Below are 26,631 nucleotides of genomic sequence, written 5' to 3' on the forward strand. Positions count from 1 at the left end.
AAAGAATCGCCAGAGCCCAGCAGGTCGAGGCTGCGGTGGCCGGGAGCGGCCACTACACTCCAGTCTGGGCAACTGAGTGAGACTCCAACTCAAAAAAGAAACAAAATTTCAAAATACATCATTGGCCAGACACAGTGACTCATGCCTATAATCCCAGCACTCTGGGAAGCTAAGACGGGAGGATTACCTGAGCCCAGGAGTTCAAGACCAGCCTAGGCAATATAGCAAGACCTTGTCTCTACAAAATAAATCAAAAAATTAACTAGGTATGGTAGTGCACACCTGTAGTCCCAGCTACTCGGGAAGCTGAAGCAGAAGGATCACCCGAGCCTAGAAGGTTGAGGCTGTGATGAATCATGAGTGAACCACTCACTGCACTCCAGCCTGGGTGAGAGAGTGAGACCCTGACTAAAAACAAACAAATAGCAACAACAAAAAAATTGCCTCAAAGTCTTCACTGATAGCATGAAAGGAAAAACAAAACAGAATCCAGTACTTTAAGTTGAGCCAATGGTACTATGTGCATGATATTGACCTGAAAAAAATAACACAAAACCTGCATAAAGTGAAGCCAGAACATCCTGTTTACAGAAGAAATTGACCTCAAAGACAAAGCTATTTATGGCAGAGCCATAACACAGGAAAGTGCATCCAGGATAATAAGATGTTGGGAAACACAATGGAAACAACTACAAAGAAGAAAACAGTTGTATTTATGTATTACCCAGATGCCCAGGGTTCCAGTATAAGGACTACCAGAAGGAGCATCCAGACATCATCACCCTTCTCCCCCACACCACCCCAGCCTCACACTACCATATGCCATACTAGCTGTGCGCCCAACCCCTGCCAGTCCTCCATGTGCATGCCTGTGAGCTGCCAGTCCTCTGTGTGCATGCCTGTGAGCTACAAGCTTGTACTGTTCATGCCTACCAGCTGTAGGCCCATTGTGTACCCTATCCCCTCCTGTCAGTCCCCCAGGTGCTTCTAGTTCTCCTGCACCACCATCCTCTGCAGACCCATCTCCTGTTGTATCCCTTCCTTCTGCTGACCATGAGTCTGCAAACCAGCTGCTCTCAGTGCAGACGGGTTCATATCTGTACCTCTCCCTGAATGAGTGCTTGGGGACAAATGAAAAGCATGTTCAAGGAACCTGCTAAATTCTGGGGTGAGAATGTGGCAGAACTATCCAAACCCTCCCTGTCCTTGGGAACTCCCTCAGGGAATTACTGGCTCCAAGGGTCCTTCTCTCACTCTGGCAGGAAACTAAAGCCCACGTGAGCCAAATAAATCAGCTTTCCCTAAGCAACTTTTCTGTTTTATCTTCATATATTTTGTAAGTTCTCTCCTTGAAGGCACATACCAATTTCAAGGACAGCAGCCCTTTGTCAGAGAGGCTTCTTCTGGGCTGAGAGGAAGCTGGCTGAGCTGAAATGGAAGGTCTAGTGTTGGGGGAGTAGCCTGAAGGTACTGTTCCCCACATCCACCTCCTGAGAGTCGAGACTCACATTGTCGTGGGGGAAGGATAGAAGAAAAAAATCCTCTACCCTGAAGGATGGGTGGAAAAGAGGCCTGGACCCCAGATCCCATGCAATACCTCAAAGGATTGTCATAACAGGGAGGGCAGGAAACTCTCTTACACACAACACCCATCACACATACAAAGCAGAGCTTAGTTGTTCCAGGGAGGAGCGGCTGGGAGACTGAGAAAGCCTCATTCTCTGAGTTCCAGGAACAGAGGTATACCTAAGACTGTGGTGAACCTGGACAACAGAGAACCCTGCTGTCTCCAATTATACTGTAACAAACACAGCTCAGTAAGGAACATCAGCCTACCTATGGGAAAAAGGCAAAAATTTGTAGAGACTCCCTCTGTATAGCAGGCATGCAGGGGCATCTGAAAACTTAGTGTGGAGGAAAACCACTGACCACCCCAGGCCTCACCCTAGGCACAAGCACTGGCAGCCCACCACAAAAGGGATTCGAAGTCTTTGTTACACTGAAAGCAACCACAGTAACAATAAAACCCAAATCAAGATCAATGTCTGACCATACTGATTCAAACCCAAATACACTAATGACCTGACAGAAAAAGAGAAACACACATTTCTGGAAGAAAATGCATGATGTCTGATCATCAATCAAAAAGTATAAGACATGGAAAAATCAATCCATTGTCAAGAGACAAAGAAATAAATACAACTGTACTAAAAAATGACCTGGGTGTAAGAGCTATCACATATAAACTTTAAAACAGCTATGACTAATATGTTAAAGAACTACATATAAAAAATAAAAACACTTATGAACAGATAAGGAATTTCAGCAGAGATGAAAACTATAAGAAAGGGTCATATTAATATAGTAGAAACCAAAATACGATATCAAAGATACATTCCTTCCATGAGCTTATCAGTACACTTGGTACATCCAAGTGTGAAACCCTTGAATTTGAAGGCAGATAAATGGAAATTGTCCAAATTAAAACAAAAAGATAAAGATGAGATTGAGGAGACAAGAACAAAACATCTAAAGAGCTTTAGAACAATACCATATACTCATTTATGTTTGGAATTGAAGTCTAGAAAGAGAAGAGAGAGAAAAAGGCAGAAGAAACATTTGAAGAAGTAATCACTGAGAAATTTTCTAAAAAATAATGAAAAACATAAAACTACATATCCAAGAACCCATAGTTGGATAAATATCTCCACTATAAAAAAATGACTAGACACATCATGTTAAATCTGTGATTGTCAAAAACCAAAGGTAAAGAGTAAATCTTGAAAGAATCCAGATTTTAAAAACATACTATGTGCAGAAGAACAAAGATAAGAATTACATCAGAATTCTAATTAGAAATTATACAATCCAAAAGTCATTTTCAAAATACTAAAAGAAAAGGGCCAGGCATGGTGGATCATGCCTGTAATCCAAACATTTTAGGAGACGAAGGTGAAAGGGTTGCCTGAACCTGGGGGTTCTAGACCAGCCTAGGCAACTTGGCAAGATCTCATCTCTACAATAAATCAATTAGCCAGGCATGCTGGTGTGTGCTTATAGTTCCAGCTACTTGGAAGCCTAAGGTGGAGGGATCACCTGAACCCAGCAGGTCAAAGTTGAGCAGGTAGCCGTGGGTGTGCCACTGCACTCTAGCCTGGGTGACAGAGTGAGACTCTGACTCAAAAATATAAAATAAAACAAAATACTAAAAGAAAAATCTGCAAACCCTGTGAAACTAAGAGTGTCTTCAGAAATGAATGTGAAGTAAACACTTTTTGAAATGAATAAAAACTGAAAGACTTCATTAACAGCAGAAATGTACTACAAGAAATATCAAAAATTTTATTCAAACCAAGGAACACAACAGCTGAGAGAAACTTGGATTTACATGAAGAAAACAAGAACTCTAGAAATTATTTTTAATAAAAGATAAATATAAAAGGCATTACAAAATAATTGACTATAAGATGTGTATTGCAAAACATAGGCTAACTAAGTTTGAAAAGATGTATGCCAAAAGTAGAGATCAAATGGAATAATTAAGAATACTAAACCAAGAAGAGGTATAGAAAGAACATTTATCTCAGGAATGCAGGGTTGGTTCAATCTCTGAAAATCAAAAAAAGAGAATAAAAGAATGAGTGGAACAAACAGAACACAATTAGCAAGATGGTATTTTACATTCAAGTATATAAACAATTACATTAAGTGCAAAATATCTAGACACCAAAGACAAAAAAACAGAAATTTTCAAATTGTATTTTTTTTAAAAAACAAGATACAACTACCAAGGGTGCCAAAAATATGTATACACATTTTAAGAGATGTTATCTATGTTTTACTTAGTTTTCCATAATCAGAAGTGTCTGGACACTGTGGACAACTACATTGAGCATCTCTTGTCATTGCAGAAGTCAAGTGTGACTTGTTATCAGTTTATATTTTGTTATCTATATATATTGAGTATTACAATTCCAATATAGGTTTTTTTCTTCTTAAAATGTGTATGTATTTTTGACCCCCTTTGTATATTCTATCTAGCAGAAGTCCCATATTAAATACAAAAATATGGATAGGATATAAGTAAACCGATAGGAAAATATACATTAATCACATAAAGTTGAAATGACTGTATTAATACCAAAAAAAGTAGATTTCAGAACAAGAAATATTACCAGGGATAAAGAGAAACTTTACATAATAATATACCAAGAAAACTTAACAACTCTAAACATTTAGGTGCAAAACATATGCAGCAAAAATCAGAAAAGAGAAAGGAGAGATGGATAAATCACATTTATTATTGAACTTCAGCTTCAATAGAACAAGTAGACAGAAAATCAGTAAAGATACAGAACATCTGAACAACCCTATCAATCAACTTGACCAAAGTGACATTTATAGAGCATTCCACCCAACAATAACAGAATATACATTTTTTTCAAGCACACATGGAATATTCACCAAAAAGTCCATATTCTGTATTTAACTCATGTAAAGGAGTTAAACTAATACAAGGTATGCTATCTGACAACAAAAAAATTAAATTAGACATTAATAACAAAAAGATAGCTGGAAGCCCCCTGCATATTTAAAAAATAATTAACACATTCTAAATAATCCCTGGTTCAAAGAAGAAATCATAAAGATATATATATGTTGGAGTCTCAGTCTGACACCGAGGTTGGAGAGTGTAGTGGCACACTCATGGCTATAGCAGCCTCGACCTGCAAGACTCGGGTGATCCTCCTGCCTCAGCCTCCTGAGTAGCTAGTACTACAGATGTGTACCATCACACCCAGTTAATTTTTATTATTTATTGCAGAGACACAGTCTTGCCAAGTTGCCCAGGCTAGTCTCAAAACCCTGGGCTCAGGCAATCCTCTCATCTCTGCCTCCCAAAGTGCTGGGATTATAGGCGTGAGTCACCATGCCCAGCCTAGAAATTAGAAATATTTTGAATTAATCCCATTCATAATAGCCACACACAAAAATGAAATACCTCAGAATCTTCCTAACCAGAGAAGTGAAAGACTTTTCCAATGAAAATCAGAAAATACTGCTCAAAGAAACCCAAGAAGACACAAACAAATGGAAAAATATTCCATGCTCATGGATAGGAAGAATCAACATAGTTAAGATGTCCATCCTACCAAAGGCAACCTACAGATTCAACACAATACCCATTAAATTACCAACATCATTCTTCTCAGACCTGGAATTGACAATACAGAAGTTCACATAGAAACATAAATGACCACGAATAGCCAAAACAATCCTTAGCAAAAGAAACAAAGTGGGAGGTATCACACTTCCAGACTTTAAACTTTACTATAAGGCTACAATAATCAAAACAGCCTGGTATTGGTAAGAACAGGCATATGGACCAATAAAACAGGATAGAGATTCTGGAAGCAAAACCTCAATTCCTCAACCAACTCATCTTCGACAAAGCCTCCACCAGCAACCACTGGAGAGAGAATAACCTGTTCAGTAAATGGTGCTGGGAAAACTGGTTGATCACATGCAGAAGACTGAAACAGGACCTCTACCTATCACCATACACAAAAGTCAACTCTAAATGGATCAAAGACCTAAACGTAAAACCTCAAACTATAAGAATCTTAGAAAATGCAGGAGACATCCTTGCAGAAAACGAAGTAGGCAACCAATTTCTGATCAAAATCCCAGGTGTCCACGCCATAAGAGATAAGATAGGCAAGTGGCACCTCATTAAACTGAAAAGCTTCTGTAAAGCAAAAGAAATCATCAAGTGAGTGGGGAAACAGCCCACAGAATGGGAAAAAATATTTGTCAACTATATATCTGAAAAAGGCCTAATATCCAGGATCTATAAGAAACTCAAACATGCTGAAAGGAAAAAAACAAACATCCTCGTTAAAAAGTAGGCAAAAGACATGAATAGACACTTCTCCAAAGAAGTGATATGGGTAGCCCACAGACACATGAAAAAGTGTTCAACCTCACTAATCATCAGAGAAATGCAAATCAAAACCACATTGTGATACCACCTAACCCCAGTAAGAATAGCCACTATTAATAAAAACAAACAACAACAGATGCTGGTAAGAATACAGAGATAAGGGAATGCTTCTATGCTGCTGGTGGGAACGCAAACTAGTTCAACCTCTATGGAGAGCAGTGCGGCAATTTCTAAAAGAACTAGAAATCGACCTTCCATATAACCCAGCAATCCCCCTACTGGAAATATACCTGGAGGAACTCAAAGCATTCTACAAAAAAGATGCCTACACACGCATGTTTAATTACAGCACTTCTCACAATGGCAAAAACATGGAATCAACTGTGTTACCCATCAACACTGAACTGGATTTTTTAAAAAGAGGTACATTTACACAATGGAATATTACACAGCCATAAAGAGGGACAAACATGGACTTTGTAGCAACTTGGACTGATTTAGAGTCAATAATACTCAATGATCTATCATAGAAACAAAGAACAGAGTACCACATGTTCTCACTTAAAGCAGAGTCTGAACATTTACCATAACACTTTAGAAAGGGATTGGCAGTAGTGGGATACTGCCAGGGAGGTGGGGGGGATCACAACATCAATAAGTGTACCTGATCTCAAACCAGGCAAAGTGGGGACCAAAGGGAGGCCCAAACTTTACCTGTACAATGCCCACTTGTATTCCTGAATTGTACCCTATATCTTTAAAATAAAATATAAAAAAGAAAGATTTTGAATTAATGACAAATGAAAAGAAAATGTCAAAATTTTTGAAACACAGCCAAAGTATTCTGTTTATTTTATTTTATTTTATTGAGTTGGAATCTCACTCTGTTGCCCAGGCTGGAGTACAGTGGCACTCTCATGGCCACCACAGCCTCGACCTGCTGGGCTCAGGCAATCCTGCCTCAGTCTTCCAAGTAGCTGGAACCACAGGCACGCCTCACCACACCTGGTGAATTTTTTTTATTTATTGTAGAGATGAGGTCTCGCCAAGTTGCCCAGACTGGTCTCAAACCCCTGGGCTCAGGCAATCCCCTTACCTCCACCTCCCAAAGTGCTGGGATTATAAGCATGAGCCACCACACCCAGCCTAAAGTACTCTTTAGAAGAATAAAAATAAATCATAAATACTTATATTTGTAAATAAGGAAGTCCTGAAATCAGTTATCTAAGCTTGTAACTTTAAGCTAGAAAAACAAAGCAAACTAAACTCAAGATAAGCAAAAGAAGTAAATTAATAAAAATACAATTTAAAACCAATGAAATAGAAAATAATTTAATGAAACAAAAAATTGCTTCTTTGAGAAGAGCAGTAAAATTGATAAACCTCTAGCCATACTAATCAGAAAATTAAAAAAAGAAGACACAAATATCAATATTAGGAATGAAAATAAGACATCATTACAGATCTTACTGTTATTAAGAACATTATAGGCCAGGCGTGGTGGCTCACACCTATAATCCCAGCACTTTGGGAGATAGAGGCGAGAGGATTGCCTGAGCCCACAGGTTTGAGACCAGTCTGGGCAACTTGGTGAGACCTCATCTCTCCAATAAATCAAAAAACTAGCCGGGCATGGTGGCACATGCTTATAGTTCCAGCCACTTGGAAGACTGAGGCAGAAGGATCGCCTGAGCCCAGCAGGTTGAGGCTGCGGTAGACATGAGTGTGCCACTGCACTCTATCCTGGGCGACAGAGTGAGACTCCAACTCAAAAAAAAAAAGAAAGAAATTTTATTTTATTTATTTGTTTTTTTGAGTCAGAGTCTCACTCTGTTGCCCAGGCTGGAATACAGTGGCACACTCACAGCCACCACAGCCTTTAACCTGATGGGCTCAGGTGATCCTTCTGCCTCAGCCTTTTAAGTAACTGGAACTACAGGCATATGCCACCATGCCTGGCTAATTTCTTTATTTATTTGAGAGATGAGGTCTCTGCAGTTTGCCCAGGTTGGTCTCGAACCCATGGGCTCAGGCAAGTCTCTCACCTCGACCTCCCATAGCGCTGGGATTATAGGTGTGAGCCACCACACATGGCCCAGAACTTCTTTTAAAGAGAATCCAAGAAAATCCTGTAGCTAATATCATAGTTAAGGATGAAAGACTATAAAAATCAAGAGCAAAACAAGAACTTTCTTTTTTTTTTGTTTTTGAGTTGGAGTCTCACTCTGTCACCCAGACTGGAGTGCAGTGGCCACTCCCGGCCACTGCAGCCTCGACCTGCTGGGCTCCGGTGATAAAACAAGAACTTTCACTTTCATCTCTGCCATTTATTGTCATACTAGAGTTGTTAAACAAGTGAAGGAAAGAAAAAGAAATAAAAGGCATACAGACTGCAAAGGAAGAAATAATCACTCTATAAATATTACATTATTCTCTACCTAGAAAATCCCAAAAAGTTTATTATAAAGCTACTAGAAGCTGGGAACGGTGGCTCAAGTCTGTAATCCTAGCACTTTGGGAGGTGGAGGCAAGCGGATTGCCTGAGCTCAGGAGTTCAAGACCAACCTGGGCAACTTGACAAGACCTCATCACTACAATAAATAAAAAAAAAATTAGTCGTGCATGGTGGCACATGCCTGTGGTTCCAGCTACTTGAAAGACTGAGGCAGAAGGATCACCTGAGCCCAGCAGGTTGAGGCTGTGGTGGCCCTGAGCATGCCACTGCACTCCAGTCTGGGCAACAGAGTGAGACTCCGACTCAAAAAAACAAAAACAAAAAAACAGTAAAGCTACTAGAACTAGTAAGTGAGCTTAGCAAGGTCAAAGAGTAAATGCCAATATACAAAAATCAATTTTATTTCAATTTACTAATGATGAACAATTGGAAATTGAAATTTAAAAAATAGTACCATTTACAATAGCATCAAAATTTTAAAATACTTAGGAATAAATCTTACAGGAAATGTGCAAAATTTATACATTGAAAACTACAAAACATTGATGAGAAAAATCAAAGAAAGTTAAAATAGACCAAGTTTATGAATTGCAGGATATGTCAATTCCCCCCAAACCGGTCTATAGTTTCAATATAGTCCCAATCAAAATATCAGCGTACCAGGAAGTCATGGCTGCAGTGAGCCATGATCGTGCCACTGCACTCCAGCCTGGGTGACAGAGTGAGACCCAGACTCTAAATTAATTAATTGATTAATTAATTAAATATCAGCATAAATTTTTGGAGACATCAATAAGCTTATTCTAATATCTATATGAAGAGACAAACTAGGCTAGCCAAAACAACTTCCTAAAAGAACAAAATTGGAGAACTCACACAAGCTGATTTCAAGACTTACTATAATATAAAGCTGTGCTTATCATGACAGGATGATAAAGATAGACACTCCATATGACCCAGCTATTCCACTCCTAGACATTTACCCAAGTGGAGAAAAAATATGTCCATGCCAAAACCTGGACATGCTAAGACACGCCTGATGTGGAACACTAGCACAGCGGACCGTGGGCTCAAAGAGGCACCCTGCAGCTCAGAAGGCAGGGCCTAAGCCAGGCTACACCCGTGCTTCTCTGAGCTCCGTGGAGGCAGGTTCTCCAGAAACAGTGTTTGATTACCTGCCCTCCATCCACTCATATCCTGAGTTCTGGTTTCCCTCCTCTCCCAACCTGTAGGACTTGAATGCATACATGTGTGTGCTTGAGTGTATGAGTGTGTACATAAGTGCATGTGTGTGCATAAGTGGGCATATATGTGCATATTGTATAGTTCACATATTGGGTGTAGGCATGGGTTTGAGTGTGTGCACCTGCATGCCTGTGTATGTCTGTATTGATTGATTCCATTTCTGGTTCAGTTTTATCCAAAGTCCCCCAATTTAAACAACCCAAGTCCCAGATCACCTTGGCTAAAATGTTATAAAACCAGTTTTTTAACTGTAAACTCATCTCATGCCTCCAGAGCATAATAAAAAGCTTGGTAACCAAGGCAGCCAGCAGTGAGAATGTCCACGGAAGGATAGTTCCATAGGCTGTGCCATCAGGAACAGCAGGCTCTCGGGCCACAGGCAAGCCCATCCATGGGAGAGTGTCTAGCCTGAAACAGTCACAGCAGAACTTCCGGGGGGAGAGGAGATGGAGGCAGTCCACCCATGGAAAAAGTGGAAGAATCTTACCACCACTATACAGAGTGCGAAAAGTAAATTCTGGAAGATTGCATTCAGAATAATGCCCATTTAATATCATCCACAACCACTATCAGAATAAGGAACACACAGTTCCAACAGAGCAAGAAGGCAATGGTGAATTACTGATGACATTCCAATTTCCACGTCAGGAAGTGGGTGACTGGAGGTTTATTATACTGTAATCATCAATAATTACTCATCCGTCAATCAATTCAGTAGGCCATCTGCAGACTCATGATGGAAGCGTGTGTTGCAGAACAAATCCAACTCTGGAAACCTGAGATTCTCCACCACATAGGACACAGGACACCCACCCACCACACCAGAAAATCCAATCCTTGACTCTCTGAGGCATTTGCCATCAAGACAGCACTTGCTGGCCTGGAGCAGACATGGGAGGTTGGTGGGAACGAAGGATACAGCGCCCCTGATGGGTGAGTCCCCGCTGTGGCCACTGCACCTGCACCCATGTAGCCATGGGTGAGAGGTCATTGGCATCTGCAGGCCACGACCCCCACCCAGGACTTCTGATAGCCCCTGTGAGAAAGGATCGCCAAAAAGTGTATAGCAGTAAATCCTATGTAAATGCCAGAATGAACAGTGGGGAGGTATGGAAATAAAAAGAACAGAAGCACAGAGCTGCATTGTCCACCCAGGACTCCACCTTCTGATGACCACTGTGAAAAAGGATCGCTGAAGAGTAAAGCAACAAATCCAGAACAGATAGCAGGGTGTATGGGAATTACAAAGATGAGAAATACAGATCTGCATCATGAAGGCTGATTTTATTTGGTTCGTATAGGGTTATATGCAGAATCTGCAGCACCCAGGAAGGACTCCCTCAGGGAGGGGAACAGGTGTGGATCCAAGTGCACCAGGAGCAGCTGGTTTGAAGCCCCATGGTCAACAGCAGGAAGGGGTGCTACAGGAGATGGGTTTGCAGATGATGGTGGTATAGGAGGGTTGGCAGCACCCAGAGGACTGGCAGGAGGGGGCCACACATACGATGGGCCTGCAGCTCATGGGGACACACACGGAGGAATGATACCTCACAGGCACACACACAGCCGACTTGTAGCTCACAGGCACACACACAGAGGACTGGCAGCCCACGGGCACACAGCAGGATACCTGGCAGGAGCTGGGCATGCAGCAGGCTGCCTGGCAGCCTAAAGAGCAGCTGTAGCACATGGTGGTGCCTAACTGGATGAGGTCAAGGCAGAGGGCAATGATGTCTGGAGAAGGCCTCCCTGGGAAGCCTTTATACCTTGGACCTCAGTGTCCAGACAACACAGAAGTACACTGTTGTCTTCCTTGTTTTTGCTTCCTTGAGGCTGCCTCCCAGAACTTAGTTTTCTGTTGTAATGTCTCTGGTTATGTTTGGCTCTTAGCTTTATGACTAATTGCACCTCCTTCAAGCTCTCAGTACACTTGGAAACCTGCCCAAGTCTATCAGTGACACACAGGTGGTTGTAGCAACACCTGCCGGTATCTGCCCCTCTCCAGGGAAGCAGAGATGAGGGGCTCCCAAAAGGCCTCCTCAATCCACAGCTGCTGCTGCATGGACCAGGAACCTTCAGAAAGACAACAACTGAATATGGACAACACACTAACCCTGAAGGAGTGAAGGATACAAAAGTAGCCTGCCCATCAACTAAACAACTGGGGAAATTCACAAGACATTAATTTCTAGGCAGTGGTCAATAGCAGCGCAGATAGATTTTGGAGTCAAAAGAAACTTGCAAGATAAACTTCACATTTTTCCAGCTCTCTGCCTGGAGTCAGCTTCCAAATGCAGTGCGGTCAGCTGGAGTCTGAGCAAAACACGATGGCCCTACTGTGCTGAGCAGGAAGAGACCAAAGGTGAGGCAGGCAAAGCACCTGGAATCTGAGGAGCAGCTTGCCAGAAGGAGGGATCTGTGTCTGAAGAGCTCCATATGTGTATGGGCGAGTCCACGGTGGATATGTGGGAGGAGACAGGCTTGCTCAAGGCACTACGGGCTCACCAGAGGGAAGCTGCTGCAGGATCAAGAGTGGAACTCCCCAAGCTTCCCACTGAGACCGGGTGCGGTCTGCACCAAATGGATGAAGACTATGCTTATAGCCTAAAGTAAAACCTGCTCCATGCCAGCCCCAGTAAGCCTAAACCAACCCAGGACAAGGTTTCCATGAAAGGCAGTTTGGAAGTTGAGTCCCACCAAGATGTGGAGTCTTCCTTCCAGGTTATACATGCTTCTAGCAAAGTGTTAATGAAAACTGCACAAGTTCAAGATGATCTGCCAGAAATTGACTGTCTGCCAGGATAAAAATCAACAACAATAAAACAATAGAATTCAGAGTCTCTAAATGTATCAGTATAACCTTTAATATATAACCAAAATCACCAGATATAAAGAGATATAGAAGGCCAAGCACAGTGGCTCATAGCTGTAATCCCAGCACTTTGGGAGGTTGAAGGAGGAAAATCACTTGAGGCTAGGAGTTTGAGACTAGCCTGGGCAGCACAGCAAGACTCCATCTCTATTTTTAAAAATTAGCAGTGTGTGGTGGCTTGAGCCTATAGTCCCAGCTACTCAGGAGGCTGAGGTAGGAGGATCACTTGAGTCCAGGAGTTTGAGGCTGTAGTGAGCTATGATCACCCCACTGCTCTCCAGACTGGGCAACAGAGAGAGACCTTGTCTCTATAAATAAACAAATAAATAAATATAAATAAAACAGCAAGGGTACCACAATGAATATTTGTATACCTAACCCTGAATTATACCCCACAATTTTAAAATTAAAAAATTTTTTTAAAAATAAATATAAATAAAAAATTTTTAAAGATATAGGAAAATGTAACTCACTGTTAAAAAGTTAAAGTGTGGCCGGGCACGGTGGCTCTTGCCTATAATTCCAGCACTTTGGGAGACCAAAGTGAGAGGATTACCTGGGCTCACAAGTTCGAGACCAGTCTGGGCAAATGGGTGAGACCTCATGTCTACAATAAATCAAAAAATTAGCTGGGTGTGGTGGCGCGTGCCTGCAGTTTCAGCTACTTGGAAGGCTGAGGCAGAAGGATCTCCTGAGCCCAGCAGGTTGACGCTGCAGTGGTCAGAGCATGCCACTGCCCTCCAGCCTGGGCAGCAGAGTGAGACTCCAAGTTAAAAAAAAAAAAAAAGTGTGATGGATCCAGAGACCAGTCTGTTCGCCTTTCCTCTCCCTTTCTTTCATTTCCCCTCCTCTCCTCTCTCCTCCCCTTCTCATTCTACTTCTTCTTCTTCTCTCTCTCTCCCTCTCTCTCTCCCTCCCTCTCTTTCTTCTTCTATCTCTCTCTCCCTTTCTCCCTTCCTCTTTCCCTCCCTCTCTCCCTCCCTCCCTCTCTCTGTCCCTCTCCCTCTCTTCCTCTCCACCCCCCCCACCTAGATAGTATCTGAAATGTCTCCTAAGAATATGGTTTTAGTCTGGGCGTGGTGGCTCATGCATATAACCCCAGCACTTTGGGAAGCCAAGGTGATAATATTACCTGAGCACATGGGTTTGAGACCAGCCTGGGCAACTTGGCATGACCTCATCCTACAATAAATCAAAAAATCAGCCAGGTGTTGTGACACGTGCCTGTAGTTCCAGCTTCTTGGAAGGCTGTGGCAGAAGGATTGCCTAAGCCCCTCAGGTCAAGGCTGTGGTGGCCATAAGCAGCATACCACTGCACTCCAGCTTGGGTGACAGAGTGAGATTGACTCAGAAAAAAAAAGAACATGGTTTTAAAACCTTGCTGCTTTGACTCCCCTTCTCTCTCTCCAAGATTCAAGAGATTATGGAATTGGCATGTACATCACTAGGTACCAGGGAGCAGAGCTGATAACAAAGAATAACACTCAGCCTTATGTTGTTAATGCTTTTTAATTATTAACACAAAGTGGTGAACCAGGCGGTACATGCAGATGACTTTCTTATAATGAACTTATTTTTTCAAGAATCCGAAGTCTCCATCAGTACACTAAGATCCTAAGAACTGAGAGACACAACACCAAAAACTTATTGATCCATATTGTACCAACTTCAGAAATGCACATGAGGACATCATATATTGCTAAAAGACTGAAGTCATCAAGAAGATATAAGAATTACATATGCACCATGCCACAGAGGTCCCAAAATACAGAGGGCACCAAAAAAATGTATACACATTTTAAGAAACGAAAAAACTGTATTAAAATTGTAATACTCAATATATACTGATAACAAAAGATGAATATAAGTCACATTTGACTTTTGCAATCACAAGAGGTGCTCAAAGTGATTACCATCAGCATTCAGACACTTCTGATTACAGCAAACTATTGCTTGAGCAACGTTGCCCATAGTGTCCACTTGTATCACTGTGCATGCCATTTCAATTTCTTCCTGAAGTACTGCCAGGGTAGCTGGTTTTCTATGATATATCACATCCTTTAAGGTCTCCCATGGTTAGAAGTCAAGGAGTATTAAGTCAGGAGAATGTGGGGGAAATTCAACCACACTGTTCCATCCAATTTAAACTGTGCTTCATCAGACCAAGCCAATTTCCCCACAAATTCCTCATCCTCTCGTACCATGTTTTGAAATCATTCACAATACTGCACCCTTCGATCAGGGTCATCTTCACTCATTACATGCAACAATCTTAGGATGAAAACTTTTCATTTTGCTGTTTTAAGACAGCATCATGACCAGGCATGGTGGCTCATAGATATCCCAGTTCTTTGGGAGGCTGAGGTAAGTGGATTGTCTGAGTCCACAGGTTCAAGACCAGCCTGGGCAACTTGGAGAGACTTCATCTCTACAATAAATCAAAAAATTAGCTGAACGTGGTGGTGCATGCCTGTAGTACCAGCAGCTTGGAAGGCTGAGGTGGAAGGATTGCCTGAGCCCAGCAGGTCAAAGCTGCAATGGCCATGAGCGTGCCACTGCACTCTAGCCTAGGTGACAGAGTGAGACTCCAACTCAAAAAAAGCCCAAAAAACCCAAACAAACAAAAAAAAAGAGTGCATCATATGCTTGTTCTACTAATTCCTGTCTCATGTGCACATTGTTTGGTAGACTTCTGTGGCAAGCATGTAAACTGTTCCAGAACCATAGTAGAAGAAAGCCGGACTTGTTGCTGTGTGAGGCCTCACGGATCCTCCCTTGGTCACCTGACATATAACACCATGCATTTCACACTTATCACAAATGCATGTAATTGTTAGGTGTATTAGAGGTCCTGCTGCATACCCATGCCTCCATAGTCATTGTACTTCCAGAACATTCTCAAATTTCAAATACCACTTCAAAATGGTTTGCGTTCCTCAAATGACAACTGTGCTTCTACCATTTTCTTTGATTGTCCTGCCTGTTGTATGGTGATGCTAGCATTCATTTGATTAACACCATCTTTTGAGCGAACATAATGCTACACAGTCCTACCGTAATTCAATTCAAATTTGAAAAGTAATACATAGATAACATCTCTGAAAATTTGTATACATTTTTTTGGGCATCCCAGTATATGAGCTAACATTGACAGAAATGAAGTGAGAAATAGCTCTAAAATAATAGTTGGAAACTTTCATATTCCATTTTTATTAATGAACATAACATCTAGACAGAATGTCAATAAGGAAATGTTATGACAGACATATGTAGAACACTCTACCCTACAGTAGGAGAATAAACAATCTTCTCAGGTATAGAGGAAACATAGAATAAACCATATATTGGGATACAAAGCAAAGCCCAAAGATTTTTTTAAAAACTGAAATCATGTAAAGTATCTTTCCTATCATGATGGAATGAAATTAGACAGCAATAATAGAAGAAACTAGAAAATTCACAAATATGTGGATATTAGCACACCCTTTAAGAAAAAAAGTGAGCCAGAGAAAAAGATCACAAGAAAAGTACACAAACACTGAGAGATGAATTAAAATTAAAACACAACATACCAAAACCTATGAGATGCTGTGAAGACTGTGCTCAGAGGGAAATTTAAGACTGAAAATGCTATGTTTAAAAAATAAAGAAAAAAGGTCTCAAATCAATAACCCAACTTTACACTTTTAAGGAACTCGAAAAAGAAGAGTCAACTAAACCCAGAGGTAGAAGAAGAAAGACAAGAACAGAGGTAAATGAAATAGAAAATATTTTAAAAAAAAAGCAGAGAGAATCATTTGAAAACCAAAGTTTGACTCTTTGAAAACACCAAAAAAAGATGACAAACCTTTAGCTAGACAAAGAAAAAAAGAGAAGGTGCCAATAGCTAAAATCAAAAATTTTTAAATGGGGACATAACTCTGACAGAAATTATAAAGAATTATAAGAGGATAGTATGAACAATTGTATGCCAACAAATTAGATAGCCTAAATGAAATGAAAAATTTTCCATAAACGCACAAATTAATTAAACTGATTTTTTGTTTTTTTTAGTTGGCGTCTCACCCTGTTGTCTAGGCTGGAGTTCAGTGGCACACTCACAGCCACCGCAGCCTCGACCTGCTGGGCTCAGGCCATCTTTCCGCCTCAGCCTGGAACTACAGGCATGCGCTACCATGCCCAGCTTATTTTTTTATTTATTGTAGAGACGAAGTCTCTCCAAGTTGCCCAGGCTGGTCTTGAATCCCTGAGCTCAGGAAATTCTCTTGCCTCGGCCTTCCAAAGTGCTGGGATTATAGGCTTGAGTCACCACACCTGGCTTACCTAAACTGATTGAAACAGGAAACAGAAAATCTCCACAGACCTACAACAAGTAAAAAGATTGAATTATTAACCACCCCCCCCAAAAAAAGCCCAGGACCAGATGGATTTACTGGTGAATTTAAACGTTTAAAGAAGAATTAACACAAAACCTTCTTAAGCTCTTTCAAAAATTGGAGGATGAAACACTTCCTAACTCATTCTATGAGGCCAGCATTACTCTGATACCAAACCCATATAAGCCATCTAAAGAAAAGAAAATTGATGATCAACATACCTTATGGATATAGATGCAAAAATCCTCAACAAAATACTAGTCAACTGAATCTAACAGTATATTTAAAGGATTATGCACTATGGTCAAGTGGGATTTATCCCAGGAATGTAAAGATAGTTCAACATAAAAAATAATCCATCAATATAATATATCACATTAACAAGATAAAGGGAAAAAGCACATAATCTCAATTAACACAAAAAAGGCTCTGACAAAATCCAACATCATTCCATGATAAAACACTCAGAAAACTGGGAATCGAAGGGAATCTCCTCACTATGATACAGAGCATTTATAAAAAAAAACAACCCACAGTTAGCATCATACTCACTGGTAAAAGACTGAAAGGTTTCCCCCCAAGATCAGGAACAAGACAGGATGACTATTTCACCACTCCTATTTAAGATTGTACTGGAATTCTAGCCAGAGTTATTAGACATGAAAAAATAAAAAATAAAAGCCATCAAAATTGGAAAGGAAGAAGTAAAATTATCTCTATTCACAGATGACACGATTCTCTCCCAAAGAATTCACAAGAAAGCTACCAGCGCTTTTAGTAAAGAAGTCAGTCAAGTTTCAGGGAATAAAAGCAACACATGAAAAGTATATGTGTTTCTATACAACAGCAGTGAACAGTCTGAAAAGGAAATTAAGAAACCCATTTCATTTAAGATGGCATTCAAAAGAATAAAATACCTAGGAAACAATGTAACTATGGAGGGAAAAGATTTGTACAATGATAGCTATAAAACATTGTTGAAAGAATTAAAGAAGACCTCAATAAATGGAAAGATGCCCCATATTCGTGGGTTAGAAGACTTAATACTGTTAAGATGGCAATACTATCCAAAGTAATCTACAGATTCAATACATTCCTTATCAAAATTCCAATAGTCTTTTTTCCAGAAATGAAAGGGCTGATCATATTCAATGGATTGTAGGGGCCCAGAACAGCCAAAACAATCTCAAAGAAGAACAAAGTTGGAGGATTCATGATTTTTAATTTTAAAACTTACTACAGGCTGGGCATGGTGGCACATGCCTATAATCCCAGCACTTGGGGAGGCCAAGGTGAGAGTATTGCCTGAGCCCATGAGTTTGAGACCAGCCTGGGCAACTTGGCAAGACCTCATCTCTACAATAAATCAAAAAATTAACCAGGCATGGTGGCACGTGCCTGTGGTTCCAGCTACTTGGAAGGGTGACCATGAGCGTGCCACTGCACTCCAGCCTGGGTGACTCAAACTCACTCCAACTCAAAAAAAAAAAGGCAAATGGAAAAATATATTGTTTTGGCATGCATATATAGATAAAATAATAATGCATAACGATTATTAAATGCTCATAATAAGAAAAACACACACAAGGCTACAAGTTGATGCCCAGGTCTTGGGAAAGCAACTCTGTAGCTAGTGGAGGACTTTGGGTAGCCATACAGTGTTTGCAGAGCTTCCTGTGGGCTGGTGCAGTATGAATAATTACATGGACCATGTCAAAAGTACTCAGGATGGAATGACGTGCTTCCTAGCCCCTCGCTGTCATTTTGCTCACACATAGCATGGAGGACCGCACTTAGTGTTGCCCCAAGGGAAGCCACACTTGGCCCCATCCTGTAGGCTTACCCACAGCCAGGAAGAAGAGTTGCCCATAGAAGGACACTTTATCCTCAGAGGTATTTAACCCAGTTGTCATCAGATTTTCTGGCCTTCTGAAGTCACTCTGTAGGATCCAAATAAAATAGCAAGAGGCACCCTCCCAAACTGTGGGGTGTCCACCCAGGGCCCTCCCTCATTGCCTGTGGCTCTGGGGCATTCACGTTCTCTTGGTCCCTTCCCCACAACTCTGCTACTGCTGGGCTGGACATAATGCTGCCTCTCTGGTCCACAAGTGCTACCGCAGACTGCTTCCCTCAGCATGGAATGGGACACCTGGGCCTCAGTTTCCCAAAGCACCTCTTCTCAGACTTTCTACTGAAAGGTGGGAGGTAGAGGTATATGATGGCACAAAGCAGGAGATAAACGCATATCCAAGGGTAAAAACCCATCAGCCAGTCCTCCCTCAGGGACCTCTTCCTGGCCTCTCCCCAACCTGGCTTAAACTCCCTCAGTGTTGCAAGACCCCTGATCACCTGAGATTCCTTCCCAGGGCCTGTTAAATATTCAGAACTTCTGCAAGCAGGTTTTTAAGCCATTCAGTCATGATGGGAATATTTATATTATAAATATCAGCAAACACTATAAACCAGGGAGTTTCATTTCACCATAGTAGGACACTACGCCAAGGACAATGGCGAGCACTGCAAATCGGGGAGTTTCATTTCACCGTAGTGGGACTATTTACACCAAGGACATTGGCAAGCACTGCAAATCAAGGAGTTTCATTTCACCATTGTGGGATAATTTGCACCATGAACATTGACAAACACTGCAAATCAGGAATTTTTGCTTCTCCATCGTGAGAATATTTACACCATGAACACTAGCAAACCTGCAAATCGGGAGTTTAATTTCACCATAGTGGGAATATTTCCACCATGGACATTGGCAAATACTGCAAATCAGGAATTTTCATTTCTCCATAGTGAGAATATTTATAACATGGACATTAGCAAACACTGAAAATCAGGGAGTTTCATTTTGCCATAGTGGGACTATTTGCACCATGGACACTGGCAAACACTGCACACCAGGGACAGCTATTTGGAGAGCTAGTTCACCAGCACATTACTGCCCTCACTTTCTTGCCCATCACTTGTGGACACTCAGCCGCCCTCTCACTTTCCAGGTAGAGGCCAGCAGCTCTCTCTTGTCTCTGCATCCGCCAAGCTAGATTAGCCCAGGGGCTCTAGGGCTCTGAACCAACAAGATTGTAGAATGTTTTGTTCTTAAACTTTAAAATAATCCACTTCCAAAAAGTACCTCTTCCAACCTCCTAGAAAAACTCCTCTGAACTCTAAACTGCAGTCTCCTTTCACAAATGTTTTTCCACCTTCCTACCTGTAAATAAACCCAAATGCTCCCTTCTTACATGGAAATAACTCTTGTTCTGAGCCAACCCATGCCCTCCAAGCACACACCATATATTTCCATGTAAATTTCACACCACCATCCTACTCTGCCTTGCTCTTCTGATGGAATCTGGATTTCTCAGACTTTCTATGTCTCTTTGCTCTCTGGGGCAGCAGAGGATGATGGTTGAGAGCATGAACCACCAGGGCGCACACCAGGTTCTTCTGCTTGCTACTGTGAGCTTATGTACAAATTCTTTTTTTTTATTTTAATTTTTATTATAAAGATGTGGGGTACCTTTCGGGTTTAGGTATACAAATTGCACCTCAGATTCCCTGGCTATAGAGTGAAGTAATACTAGCACCTACTTTACAAGGTTGTTGTAAGGGTTAATGAGCTAATGCTTACAAAACTTGCTCAGCATAGTTTGCATCCTGACACATGGCAAGACCCATGGCATAAGTGTTTGCAGAAAAAATAAAAATAAATTCAGCTCCCAAGCCATTCCCTGTTCTATAGATCCAGGAGAAAATTTTCATCCCAAAATAAAGAGATTATAAAAGAAGAAAAAGGGCTAGGTGCAGTGGCTCATGCCTATAATCCCAGCACTTTAGGAGGCCGAGGTGAGAGGATTGCCTGAGCTCACAGGTTGAAGACCAGCCTGGGCAACATAGTGAGACCTCATCTCTACAACAAATTAAAAAATTAGCCAAGCATGGTGGCACGTGCTTGTAGTTCCAGCTACTTGGAAGGCTGAAGTGGAAGGATCACCTGATCCAAGCAGGTAGAGGCTGCAGTGGCCGTGAGCATGCCACTGCCCTCCAGTCTGGGCGGCAGAGTAAGGCACCAACTCAAAAAAAATAATAATAAAGCAGAAAAGAAATATGCTGCTGATTCAGCTGAGTGTTGAGAAATGAGTCAGAAATAACAATAAGAAGTCAAAATAAATAAATAAATAGATGCCCGGAGAGTAGCAGTCAGGGCTACTGACCTTCCTGGGGTCCACACAGGGGCCTGACTCAGCTCACCTGATGAATCCCCTGCACCCCCCAGCCCCACAGACCAACCAGCTCTGACCTCCTGGGAGTTTTACGAGCCAAGCTACCTGATGTCCAAGGCAAGCTTCCTCAGGGAACCCTATAAACAACAACAAGGAAAGAGGTGCTGGAGCCTGGTGCTGCACAACACATGCCTGAGGGGTGTTTAAGCTCAGCCACCAGGTGCTCACTCCCTCAGTGCCCCGGGTCACCTCTCACCCACCACCCAGCATGACTGCATCCACTGTGTCCTGCAGCAGCTGGGTCTGCCTGCCTGGGTCCTGTTACTCTGGCTCTGATTCCTGGCAGGTGGACGACTGCCCAGAGAGCTGCTGCAAGCCCCCCTGCTGCACCTCCAGTTACTGTGCCCCAGCGCCCTGCTTGAGTCTGGTCTGCACCCCAGTGAACTGTGCATCCAGCCCCTGCCAGTCAGTCTGCACCAGCTCCTGCACACCCTTGTGCTGCCAGCAGTCTAGCTGCCAGCCGGCTTGCTGTCCCTCCTCCCCCTGCCTGCAGGCTTGCTGTGTGCCTATCTGCTGCAAGCCTGTGTGCTGCGAGCTGGTCTGCTTCAAACCTGTGTGCTCTGAAGTTTCTTCATGCTGCCAGCAGTCTAGCTGCCAACCCTCTTGCTGCACCTCCTCCCCCTGTCAGCAGCCCTACTGTGTGCCCGTCTGCTGCAAGCCCATCTGCTGTGTGCCCACCTGCTCTGGGGCTTCTTCGTGCTGCCAGCAGTCTAGCTGCCAGCCGACTTGCTGCCCCTCCTCTTGCTGCAGACCCTCCTCCTGCGTGTCCCTCCTCTGCCGCCCCATATGCAGACCCGCCTGCTGCGTGCCCGTTCCCTCCTGCTGTGCCCCCGCCTCCTCCTGTCAGCCCAGCTGCTGCCGCCCGGCCTCCTACATGTCCCTCCTCTGCAGCACCATGTGCTCCTACCAGGCCTGCTGAGGCCACTCCACAGAAGCCCCACTGCTGACAGCTCTGTCTCCGTCTCATCAGCCTGTGTCTTGGCTCCTGGACAGGCCTCCACTCTCAGCAGCCTTTGGAGGCCTCAGATCCACCCTCTCTCCATGTATGGCTGCACGTGGCAGTCTGAAGGCACTGTAACATGCCACCCCCCCAAGAGGTGACCCACAAGTCCCCTAGCAGGTGCCCTGGTTGCATCCTATGTGAAAGACCGATTACCATAATCAATAAATCATTTGTTTGTGCCAGAACATGTGGGCTGGTGAACTGGCTCTCCAAATGTGCATTTGGGCTCCTCCCTGGCCCCGTGACCACCACAGATCTTCCACCACCCTGTGGAAGCCAGACCATGCAGGCATGTCCTCAGATTCTGAGTTCAAAGCACATGAGAGGCAACTGGATTCAAAGGCACACACCATCCACCTGTCGCCTCCCAGCCACAGGGATGGGCCTCCACACTGGACAGGGAGACCGCAGGGCGGTGAGGCGAGGGTTCCGAGCAAATTGCTGACCAGTCCCCATAGGAGGTCATGGGGCAGGCAAAGCCTCCAGGCCCTTGTTGCCATCCCCAGCCTCCCTGCAGAAGGAGACTGTGGCTGGTGGAGTGACCCACCATGGCCGTGCAAGCCACATCGGAGGTGGGGATGGGGGTGGGGAAGAGGCAGAAACTTATGGGGCAGGTGAAGCCCCTGGAAAGGACAGTGTGCAGATGAGCCATGGGCCCCAAAGGTGTCCTCACCCTGATCCCTTGAACGTGTGTATGTGACCTTACAGGGAGAAGGTGGACTTTGCAGGTTGAACTTCAAGTGATTAAGTCTAACATCTTTTTTTAATTGACAAATATTAATTGCACATATTTATGAGATACACAGTGGTGTTTCCATGCATATAATGTATACTGATCCAATCCATATTTATGGATTTATGAGCATATCCATATTTATCCTCTCAAACACTTACCACTTCTGTGTTGGGAATGTCTAATATCCTCCCTCCAGCTGCTTGAAACCATATATATTTTGTTTTGTTTTGTTTTGTTTTTGAATTGGAGTCTCACTCTGTCGCCCAGAATGGAGTTCGGTGGCCGCTCCCAGTCACCGCAGCCTTGACCTGCTGGGGTCCGGCGATCCTTCTGCCTCAGCCTTCCCAGTAGCCGGAATTACAGGCATGCGCTACCACGCCCGGCTGATTTTTTGATTTACTGTAGAGATGAGGTCTCACTGCCCAGGCGGGTCTCGAACCCGCGGGCTCAGGCAATCCACCCACCTCAGCCTCCCAAAGGCGCGAGATTACAGGCTGAGCCACCGAGCCCAGCTTTATATTTTTGTTTGTTTGTTTGTTTGTTTGTTTTAAGTCAGAGTCTCCCTCTGCTGCCCAGGCTGGAGTACAGTGACACAATCATGATTCGCACAGCCCCAAACTCCTGGGCTCAAGTGATCCTCCCACCCCAGCCTCCTGAGTAACTGGGACTACGGGCATGACACCATGCTTGGCTCATTTTTTAAAATTGTTTTGTAGAGACAAGGTCTAACTATGTTGCCTAAGCTGGTCTCAAACCCCTGGACTCAAGAAATCCTTTCTAGCTGGGTGCAGTGGCTCACACCTATAATCCCAGCACTTCGGGAGGCCGAGGTGAAAGGATTGCCTGAGCCCACACATTTGAGACCAGCCTGGGCAACTTGACAAGACCTTGTCTCTACAATAAATCAAAAAAATTAGCCAGGCGTGGTGGCATGCACCAGTGGTTCTGGCTAATGGAAGGCTGAGGTGGAAAGATTGCCTGAGCCCAGCAGGTCAAGGCTGCAGTGACCGGGAGCGTGCCACTGCACTCCAGCCTGGACAACCGAGTGAGACTCCAACTAAAAAAAAAAAAAAAAAAATCCTCTTACCTAAGACTCCCAAAGTGATGGGATTACAGGCATGAGCCCATATAATATATTATCAACCTTAATTATCCTGCAATGCGGTAGAACACTAGCACCAAGCTGCCCAACTGTCACTCCGTAAACTTCAACAAATCTCTCCCTACCCCCACCCCTTCCCAGCCCTGGTATTCTCTGTTCTACTTCTCACTTTTATTAAGTCATTTATTGTTTTTTTTTGTTTGTTTGTTTGTTTGTTTGTCTGTTTGTTTGTTTTAGTTGGAGTCTCACTCTGTCACCCAGGCCGGAGTGCAGTGGCATACTCACAGTCACCACAGCCTCGACCTGCTGGGCTCAGGTGCTCCTTCAGCCTCAGCCTTCCAAGTAGCTGGAATCACAGATGTGTGCCACCATACCCCACTCATTTTTTAAATTTATTGTAGAGATAAGGTCTTGCCAAGTTGCCCAGGCTGGTCTCAAACCCGTGGGCTCAAGCAATCCTCTCACTTCGGCCTCCCAAAGTGCTTGGATTATAGGCGTGAAGCCACTGCGTCCGACCAAGTCATTTCTTAATGGCCACACCTAAGTGAGTTAAGAATCTTGAGACGTAGGACCATCCTGCATCCAGGCGGGCCCCAAACACCATCACAAAGATCCTCTTAAGAGGGGGACAGAGAGAAATTTCACCCCAAAAGGAGAAGAGGACAATGTGATCACAGAAGCAGAGACTGAAGTGACTTGGCCACAAGCCAAGCAGCAACCCCAGAAGCCAGAAGAGGCAAAAAGGACCCTCGCCCAGCACCTCTGGTGGGTGTGCAAGTACGTGGACACCCAGCTCTGTGTTCAGTACGTCCAGCCAGACAAGTTGGTCTCCAGAGCTGTAACAAAATCTGTCTCCACTATCTTAAACCCTTGGGCTTGTGGTGATCTGCTGTAGCAGCCACAGGAAACTACAGCAAGTCCCCTACATACAAGCAAGTCCCATTCCAAGAGCACATTTGTAAATCCAATTTGTTTATAAGTCCAACAAAGTAAGTCTAGGTACCCAACTAGCACGACTGGCTATACAGTATTGTATTATAATTGGTTTATAATACTGTTTACATAAGTAATACATTTAAAAAACACAAAAAATAAAGATAACATGTTTAATCTTAAAGTACAATATTTTATACACACATGGCAATGAACATCAGACACGTGAAATAACTTACATGATTGGACCTGCGAACGCATATTTGCATCTTTGAAAGTTCACAACTTGAAAGTTTATATGTAGGTGAATTGCTGTAACACAAGCTATGTCTGATAAACATAATATGTCTGTCCATTTTGCATTGCTATCAAAGGATATCTGAGGCTGGGGGGTTATAAAGAAAAGAGGCTTGTTGGTTCACAGTTCTGTGTGTCACTGGCCTCTGCTCAGCTTTTACTTGTGGTAGAAGGCAGACAGAGAGCAAGGGTGTCACATCGGGTGGGGAGGGGGAGAGAGAGAGAGAAGGAAAGAGAAAGAGATAGAGAGAGAGAGAAGGAGAGAGAGAGCCACAGAGAGAGGTAGAGATAGAGAAGAGAGAGAGAGGAGAGAGCAAGCTAGAGAGAGAGAGAGGTAGAGGAGAGTTATAGAGAGAGTTACACAGAGAGAGAGAAGGAGAGAGAGAGAACTACAAAGAGAGAGGTAGAGAGAGAGAAGGACAGAGCTAGAGGGAGAAAAAGGAGAGAGTTAGATATAGTTATAGATATAGATATAGATATAGGTATAGGTATAGATATAGATATAGATATAGATATAGATATAGATATAGATATAGATATAGATATAGATATAGATATAGAAAGAGAGGAGGTGTCTGACTCTTTTAAACAGCCAGCTCTCCTGTGAACTAACAGAGTCAGAACCTGCTCGCTCTCCTGAGAAAGGCACCAAACCATTCAGGGGGAATCTACTCTAGGATCCAACACTTGTCACATTTTAACATGAGATTTAGAGGGGACAACCATCCAAGTTACTTCACAGAACTTGAGTAATTTTCAAGTATTCTGGTGTCAGATGTCACTGACACCATGTAAGAAATAGTGATAACAAAGTAGGGCCCTGGTCTTGTGAGGCGTCAGATCCAGCCACCTCCATCCTCTGGCCAGCCTCCTCCCAGGACCTCCCTGTCTTCCACTCCTGCCCTCCAGTGGCTGTGATGTTCCAGCCACCCCTATGTGACTCACAGGGTCCTTGCTGCCTCCACTCCCCTTACAGGAGCCACCAGACCTGCCGCTGCCCCGCTGAACCATAGGCCAGGCCACTTGAGCCCAGTGTTGCTGTCCACTCTCTCCTGGAGAGTGAATGCTACAACTATCATTGCCAGGAGAACATTCGATGACAGTCTCCTGAGCCACAGTGAGCGCCCCAGGGGGTGTCCAAGGGCTCACGGATAGAACTCTTCTGCCCAATACCAAGAAAGTTGCCCTGAGCATGACAGTCTATGTCCACACAGGAAGGCAGCTGGACAAGATGCAGAAGGAGTGCCAAATCCTCCTTGGCAGGCAGTAGAGGTGACAGGCAAGTCCACAGGGGTAGCCAGAAGCACCCAGCATGGGACAGAGCAGGGTGGCCACCCACACACCATGCTGAGCCCCTGCTGCAGCAAGGAAGAAGGTGC

General features: G+C 43.4%; 3 protein-coding genes across 3 annotated transcripts in view; 1 reads left to right on the forward strand and 2 right to left on the reverse strand.

Moving 5' to 3' along the window:
• Positions 1 to 26,631, reverse strand: part of TSPEAR (thrombospondin type laminin G domain and EAR repeats) — a 201,016-nt gene that overhangs the window by 163,277 nt on the left and 11,108 nt on the right. The window lies entirely within an intron of this gene.
• Positions 11,047 to 11,334, reverse strand: LOC103263888 (keratin-associated protein 12-1-like). The gene has a single exon (XM_008061549.1). The coding sequence runs from the start codon at positions 11,332 to 11,334 to the stop codon at positions 11,047 to 11,049; it is 288 nt and encodes a 95-aa protein (XP_008059740.1).
• Positions 21,390 to 26,631, forward strand: part of LOC103263887 (keratin-associated protein 10-12-like) — a 6,490-nt gene continuing 1,248 nt past the window's right edge. The window contains exon 1 of the mRNA XM_008061547.1: positions 21,390 to 21,901. Coding sequence (XP_008059738.1) covers positions 21,390 to 21,901 — 512 coding nt within the window. The remainder of the gene's footprint in view (positions 21,902 to 26,631) is intronic.

Source organism: Carlito syrichta, unplaced genomic scaffold (assembly GCF_000164805.1).
Source record: "Carlito syrichta isolate Samal-C Ts95f unplaced genomic scaffold, Tarsius_syrichta-2.0.1 Scaffold305319, whole genome shotgun sequence".
Lineage (NCBI taxonomy): Eukaryota > Metazoa > Chordata > Mammalia > Primates > Tarsiidae > Carlito > Carlito syrichta.